At 36.8% G+C, this 7,759-nt stretch overlaps 1 protein-coding gene across 5 annotated transcripts; it reads right to left on the bottom strand.

The window, feature by feature from the left end:
• Positions 1-291: 291 nt before the first annotated feature.
• On the bottom strand, positions 292-5,023 carry LOC110695608 (DNA-directed RNA polymerases II, IV and V subunit 11-like). 5 transcript variants are annotated; one of them, XM_021872819.1, is made up of 9 exons: positions 4,750-5,023; positions 4,537-4,666; positions 4,311-4,405; positions 4,188-4,232; positions 3,511-3,674; positions 3,347-3,409; positions 3,185-3,263; positions 2,524-2,571; positions 292-1,745 (listed from the first exon to the last, which is right to left on the bottom strand). In XM_021872819.1, the coding sequence occupies exons 5-9, from the start codon at positions 3,561-3,563 to the stop codon at positions 1,635-1,637; spliced, it is 354 nt and encodes a 117-aa protein (XP_021728511.1). In that variant the 5' UTR covers positions 3,564-3,674; positions 4,188-4,232; positions 4,311-4,405; positions 4,537-4,666; positions 4,750-5,023; the 3' UTR covers positions 292-1,634. The 5 variants fall into 5 exon arrangements, with proteins under 5 accessions (XP_021728511.1, XP_021728507.1, XP_021728508.1 ...); XM_021872815.1 differs by having other exon boundaries at positions 4,537-5,023; XM_021872816.1 differs by having other exon boundaries at positions 3,511-3,612; positions 4,537-5,023.
• Between the last annotated feature and the right edge of the window lie 2,736 nt (positions 5,024-7,759).

Genomic DNA, 7,759 nt, shown 5'->3' with positions numbered 1-7,759 from the left:
TTGCAACGGTATACAACACCTAATACCAAGGCAGCTATAATCCGTTGCAATAGCTCTACACCTAATGCCACGGTATAAATTATCCGTTGCAATAGATTACTTACTACTAATTGTGATGAAATTGACACCTATTGCAACGACTGAAGCTAATTAATACAAATGATATATGGAGTACGTATCTACTGCAACGGATTGATCATTTGATCTTTTTTATTTTGAATTGTACGGTAATATAATATATGTATAAATAGTTAGTACAAATCTAAATATACTAAGAAACAAAATATCATTAAATTTATATAGAATAATAATAATGCTAAATACGTACATTATAAAATATTAGTTGCTTGTTTTTTGTATGACACCCTACTAATAATAAATAAAAGTTATATAATTAATTTAATCCTCCAAAATACAAATTTTCAACATATATATAAGCCAGAATTTCCAAATCTTCACAAAGTTGAGCTTGAATAAGAGTCGCCAACGTATATGCACCATTTGTTAAATGACTAGCTAATTACTATACTTCAGCTCCATTTAGCTCCCCATGCACCTACACGTAAAATAGAATAAAGTAATAGAAATATAATAGAACTAAATTATAAATTATACTAGATCAAGGCCACAATCAACATGAGAAAAGTTTAAAACGCACGGAGAATTTAGCCATACAACAATACTCATATTAGACCGCAGGCCACAACAGCAGCACCCTGAAGCCAATACAGGCAGCAGCCAACCCAAAACCAAACAAAAACACAACAGGCACAAAACAGGCTGCAAGCAGGTAGAACCCTGAACTAGAGCTGCTGATCTGCCACTATCAGATCCAACAATGAAACCAAACCAGAAGCGGCAACCAACAGCAACCATAAGCCAAATAAGGAGGGCACACACCAAACACATCTAAAAAACAATAAACCAGGACACCCAGCTATCCATAAAACGAGTAAAAATTTCCCCCCTCCCTTTCACATCAATTTCCCCTTTTTTTTTGGTAAATAAGAAAATTTATTACCAAGGAATAAGAGTTACAGTTTTACAAAAAACAAAACTGAACCCTCCAAAACTACACAAGCCCTACAGGCATCCAACCTCCAAACCTAACCCAAACTGTAAAAAGGCCACCTTCAATCAAAAGGAACCTAAAAAACCGAGAGGGAAGAAAAACACACTGGACTTAGGAAACTAGGCACCTTCTAGGAAGGGTACTGAAAACGAGGACCAACACAGACAAAAACAACCAAACACTAAAACAAAACACGACAAACAAAAACAAAAACACCACGAACAAAAAAAAGCCAATCTAAAGATCAAAGCTAACAAAAAGAAACAGCAAAGGAGCACACAGCTCCCTACAGGCCCTGACAGGAATAACAGCAGCCAGCTGAACAAGAAACAGGAGCAGCCAGCCTCTACAGAAACACAGAGCACAAGCACACCCCATAACACAGCCTGCAACATCATCTCAGCAAACTAGAAAGCAGGACTAGGCAACACAAGAACGCAGCAACTCCAATTCACAGCACAACAAATGCACAGCACTACAGACCCAGGAAACACAGAACACAGCAGCAGGGCAGAAGCTCCCTGCACGCCCTGACAGAGACAAAAACAGCTAGCAAGCAGAATCAAGAACAGAGACAGGCACACCCAGCTGCACAGAAGTACCAAAACACAGCCCCAGCACTGTACACAGCCATTTGAAGGCTTCCAACTTCAGCAAAAACAAGCAAGGAAGCCTGCATTAGCACACAAAACACCACACAAAAAGCCACCATCATACAAGAAGCTGTCACAGAAACCACCAGAGAAGAAACAGACAGAAAACCAGGCCAGCAAAGAAAACAGGCTAAGTCTACTCTCCCCTATTTTACAAACATTCAAGAATGGTATATCTTCAGAAGAACAGCAACTAAGTGTACTCTCCCTGTAACCATTTTTTAACAACAAAATTGGGTGTTTGGATCAAAATAAAGACAAATTTAGAGCACTAGATGTCCTATAGTAATCAAAAGCAACATAACAACCAACATAAACATCCCAACATTGCAGTAGCACAAAAGCTTAAAGAAGTCACATTTTGACATTGATTTGAGATTGTTTTTATTGTTTATATATCTTGTCATTGTCTTCCAAGCTTCATTATGTACATTTGTCAATTTAAGCTTGCCAAAATCAATTAAAATTAAAGTTATCCATGTATACAAAATCAAATATCCTAATGCTCTTTTTATATATAGATAATAAAACAGGAGAATAAACCGAAAAAAAAAAAAAAAAAAAAAAAAAAAAAAAAAAAAAAAAACCTTAATTAGAATTGAGTAGGATAACTACTATACATGCAACTCTTTAGATAAGGGCCACACTAGCAGGCCTCAGTATGCAAACTTGAGATACTTATGTTCAGAGATATTATAGGAGATGGCAGCAAGGCAGAGAGCTAAAAAAAAAAAAACTCGGTCTGATTCAAATGAAAGTAAATGAAGAATTAAGGGCAAAGGCAAACAGAGGTTTTACCTCATAGAGATGTGCTAAGCGGAGTAGTACATATTTATCTTCCAATTCCTGCAAAGTTGAGCATTCATCAGTTAGACAAGTCTTGAAAGGCAAGCTTGAAAACACACGTACTTCCTTAGAGACCCTAGGAGCTGCTTTTGAGAATCATTTTCAAAACAAGATGTTGGTTAGCCAGAATCATAATGAATTAACAAGTACCTGAAAGGTTATCAAGGCAACATTAAGAGGTAAGCTGTAGTTTGAATCATAATGAATCATAATGAATTAAATCATAATGAATTAAGCCTTGTCGATAAACTCAATAATTAAAAAATAACCGCATTCTCCAATGTCATTATCTTATGGGGCACCTCTAATACTCCCACTGCTATAATTCTCTCGGCCAAACCCAAGTTCCGCTCTTTGACAACCTTGGGGGTTAAGATCCACATATTGTACATGAGCTCATAATTTTCCTTGAATTAAATATCTCATCTTTATTTCGGCTCTAACATTACACATAAATCATTAAGCTGAAAACATTCGCTAAAATATACTACAGGAGCTAAATAACTTAATAATAACAACATAAAACAAGTAAATTATCCACATTAGCTTCAAATTTAAGCTCCAAGAAGAAAAAATAAATAATAAATCGGTAATACTAGTAGAAAAAACTAACCCTAACAAGAATTTTGTACTGAAGAGGGTGTGGAAGCTTGTAGCCGGCAAAAAGGACATTTGGGTCTCTGTGCAATTGCCTATACCATGTCAAAAAAATCAATCAGCAAAATTGATCAAATTAGTGTTTATGAAATTAGAAATTGGGAAAATAATTAATTACATGCGGAGGATGTTGCCAATGGTGTGGTCTTCTCTCTCAATGGTAAAAGAGGCATTCAAAACCCTAAAACAAAAAACAACAATTATCAAATTAATAACAAATAAATAAATTGTGATTATTACTGAAAAAACAAAGTGGGAAAAGATAAAGATTGAGATAATTACTTCTTGACGCCTTCAGGAACGACGAATCTCTCGTATCGATCAGGAGCATTCATCTTTCTCTCTCTTCTCAGATGCTAACAAAGAACTGTGTTCAACTTTGTTCTAAAATTCGACTTATTTTCAGTAATTTTTAATCAACCTTGTACTTTTATCCTATACCGTCCCTTAAATAAAATTACAGTAAATACACTTTTTTATTCGACAAGGCTTAGCCAGAATCATAATGAATTAAATCATTTTCATCTTCAAGTGTCATGTTCTCATACAGAATTTCTATCAAGACCCCAATCCCATTGCACCCCATTCCCCAAACACATAGTTCAGCTTTTCCAAATTGTAATATACCAATAAGTAGTAACCATGCTCATTTCCAAAGTATCAATATACTATTTTGCTCTATCGCGCCCAAAAGAAACGCAATGTCCTTAACCAATTCCAACATGAATCGTCTATAAGCACCAATTACTAGACATTATAACACCAACTATAGTAATCTACTGTCATTACCTATACCATAACATTCGCATTACCATAACCAACAAAACAACCAAAAGCACACTTATTTGCAAGTTAAAAATCACCTAATTTTCCAATAATCAAACCAAATACTAACAATATGATTAAAAATTTATAACAAAATCTACTAAAAATCAGAAATTAAAGATAAAAGAAGGAACCTGGCAAGAACATAAAGGCGAGAATCCCAAACGAAAGAAATTAACCTGAAAGTTCTCGAGGAATTAAATGTCTTACAAACGAAAGAAATTGAGGTAGAAATGCAATAGAAATAGCAATTATACCTGACTCCATTGTTGAGCTACCAAGCGACCAAGAACACCAAGCCCAACAATTAGCAAATCACTCTCACCAACTACCACGGACGATGATGATGTTCCTGATTAACATTAAATTGTCAATTGATTGAAACTTTTTAAGTGTATAATTGTTGAAATTGGAACAATAATTGAAAGGGGAGAGAAAGTAGCGAGAAAGAGATAAAAAGAGAGATAAAGATAGAAGGCTTACTCAAAGATCAGGGCACGAAGCTGGAGTTTGAGCGACGTTAGCTCAGCAACTCTCCACCACCGCCATCAATTACAAATCAAAACTCACCATCGTTGCTCTCCACCACCGCCAACAGTTACAAATCATAACCCTAGAAATCGAAAAAAATCAAATTTTTGAATGAATTTTTTCGTGATTTTCACCTCAAAATCTGCCTCAGAATTTTTGTTTTACCTTGCTTATTTATGTGAGATGATGATGGGGAAACTAGAGAATTGGGGGAAATTGAGAAAATGGAGGATTGGGGGATATTGAGGAAATGGAGAAATAGGGTGAGAATGGGTACAGCGAGAATGAGTGGAGAAAATGGGTGAGAAAAGTAAAAACATGTTTGTTCAAAATTTTGGTGAAAAAATTAGAGGGAACAATGCGCGCTTCAACCTAGCTAAAATTTTCATGATACAACACTACCGTTGCATTAGCTTTCATTTTTGTTAAAATATCTAGGCTATTGCAACGGTTCTTTAGAGCCGTGGCAATAGCTCTACCTCTAAGAGCATTAGTTTTAACTCCGTGGCAATAGCCTACTCTATTGCAACGGCAATAAAAATACCGTTGCAATAGGCTATCTTTGCCACGGCATTTGGATAAGGCGTTGCAATAGCTCATTTTTTGGCGTTGTATTTGATCGAAAATGTAGTAGTGGTCATGGCCGATATCCTCATGGAATTGACAGTACTTGCTCTTGTCCCGGCTGTTGATGGGACTCTTCATTGCTGCCAGTTTTTCAAGGGTTAACTGTTCTTTGATCTCCATGAGGATGGAGGAGCAGTTCTTGTTGAACTCGTACTTGGGGACGTACGACTTTAACTCTCTCTTTTTCTTCTGGGACGGCTGACCAGAACGGTCCGCCGCCCAGATTTCTTTTCTTTTCTTGCTCTCTTCTTTTTTGGCTGGCTGAGCAGACCGACTCTCCTTCCTGTAGGACCTTTTAGGTTTCGACGAGTGCTTGATGGCGCAGAGCTCCTTCGCCTGTATGTAGGCTTCGGCTTCCATCAATGCCTCTTGAAGGGTAGCAACCCTCTTTCTGACCAAGTCGAACTTAAAGGTCGACCCGTCCTTCAAACCCTTGAAGAACTCTGTATAGGCAACTTCGTCAGACAGCCCTTGGATCTGAATTCTCATCAGGTTGAACCGCCTGACATAGGACCTTAGTCCCTTCTTGTCTCCCTGCTGAATAGCCCCTAAATCGAGACTTGTCTTTTTAGCAGGGATGTTCATGGAGAAGTTAGACGCAAACAGGTATGCAAGCATCTTGAAGTTGTTGATGCATCCGGCTGGCAGATTGCCAAACCATCGTTAGGCTATGCCCTTCAATGTTGCCGGAAAGCATCGGCACCAGGCGACGTCATCCAACCCCTGAAAGTACATGAGGTTGGTGTAAGCCATTAGATGGTCCTTCGGGTTGGTGGTACCGTCATAGGTACCGACCAACACATTTTTAACCTTGGTCGGCTGGCCGCCTTGGTTATCTCCTTGGAGAACGCCGACGGTTGTTCCCCAAGGTTTAACAGCCGGAGCTGCCAGTCCATGGGCTGGACTTGCTGTGCCGCCGGACCCCCAAAAAGGGCCAGCTGCATGTATGGTGATCCATACGGCATGTATGGCTGTTGGGGCACATACGGAGCCGGCTAGATAATCTGAGGGCCAGTTACGTGCGGACATGCCGCGTGACTGACTCTCTCGGTTTGTCTCCGAATACTTCGGTGAAGTATTACGGAAACTGTCTAGGTAAGTCGACGTTTAGGCTGACTCAGACATTTGCTGACTTCACTTCTCCTGGATGAACATCCGGGCGTTAGAGTAAGTCTTTTTTGACCCATCCGACTGAACTTGTCGGATGGCCTTCCTTTGCCCTGAACAGATCTTTTATAGCATAAAATAAAGTAAAAATTAGTAATTTGTACTTCAAAATTACCACGAAACTCCGGTTGGGTGGAGTTCCGCCTCTGACGATCAAGTTAGAACGTTTCCGGATGTATAAATGTGCGGATGTAAATGGATTTTCCCTCAGAGAGAATTCTGCAATTAATATTGCTCGGTTTTTTGTGTTTTCATTTATGAATCTATAATAAATGAGGGTTTTCCTCTATTTATAGTGAAAGGGGATCAGTTCCCCTATTAGGGTTATGGTGCCACGTGTCAGGAGTGGATTGGATCCCATTGGGTCTCTCTGAGGCTGACACGTGTCAGCATGCTATTGGGCCACGTAGCATAGGGTAATTTTACCCCAAACACTATATATATTAATCCGTCTCAACCTTCTCATTGAATCTCAACTATAAATATACATAGAATTAATGGTCATTATACTTAAAGGTTATGGTTATTAAGCTTTCATGAAATTCAATAAAAACATGACTAATCTTGTTATAGTGGTTGCATAAAATTATTGTAATTTTGAACTTATAAAGTTATAAATTGGCTTTAAATTTTAATTTTAAATAATTGATGAATTTTTTTTAAAAAATAAATGAAATAATTCAAAAAACAGTATATTTGAAATTGCTTTAATAGTAAACAAAACTTTTTAAAGTTGCTTATTCATTCAAAAAAAAAAAAAGTTTTTAAAGCTGCAAAATTACATAAATGTCATCAATGACAAAAGAATACATGTATAGTGTCCGAGTATGATGATATTTAGCCAAGGTCGATCGAACAATCTAATAAATTCAATAAACAATACAACATCTTAGCTAAAGTTTAACAATGTTTAAAAAGTACAAAAAATAAATAATATATTTAATTAACTTTATTAGTGGTACATTGCAGTACGTTGCTTTAGTGGTACATAGCAGTATGCGACATCTACTATAGAGTTTTGTGAGAATATACCCAAGTTTAAGTATTTGAATTTCATTGATATGTTCATACAATCAATAATATTAGGTATTCCTAGAGTACCATACTCTTGGTACTTTTGGCATACGTAACATACAAACAATAAAATGCGTGTATTAAATATAAAAAAGAAACAAATACAATGAATCACGTCAACTTAGACGTAGAATTGACATTTAAAAAAAAAAAAAAGATAGCCTATATAATTCAAACACATAATTTCAATTTTCTCTATACATTCAATCTCTACTTTTCTCTTTGAATGTTTTCCTCCAATAACCTCCATAAAACATCAATTACCACATTTTCACTACATTTCTTCAATCAATTTGTGAAAATTCTT

Source organism: Chenopodium quinoa, unplaced genomic scaffold (genome assembly GCF_001683475.1).
Source record: "Chenopodium quinoa cultivar QQ74 unplaced genomic scaffold, ASM168347v1, whole genome shotgun sequence".
NCBI classification, from domain to species: Eukaryota; Viridiplantae; Streptophyta; class Magnoliopsida; order Caryophyllales; family Amaranthaceae; genus Chenopodium; species Chenopodium quinoa.
Note: the sequence above shows the minus strand (reverse complement) of the source record. Positions and strands in the feature narration are given on the sequence as shown.

Bases quoted from the DNA above. Each gene is read 5' to 3' on its own strand.
- LOC110695608 (XM_021872815.1), bottom strand. From the start codon at position 3,563: ATGAATGCTCCTGATCGATACGAGAGATTCGTCGTTCCTGAAGGCGTC. The intron at 3,264-3,346 runs GTAATTAATTAT...GACATGGTATAG, and splicing joins ATTGGCAACATCCTCCGCAT to GCAATTGCACAGAGACCCAA. The intron at 1,746-2,523 runs GTAAAACCTCTG...GTGCTAATGCAG, and splicing joins GCTTAGCACATCTCTATGAG to GCTTCCTTGCTTGTTTTTGC.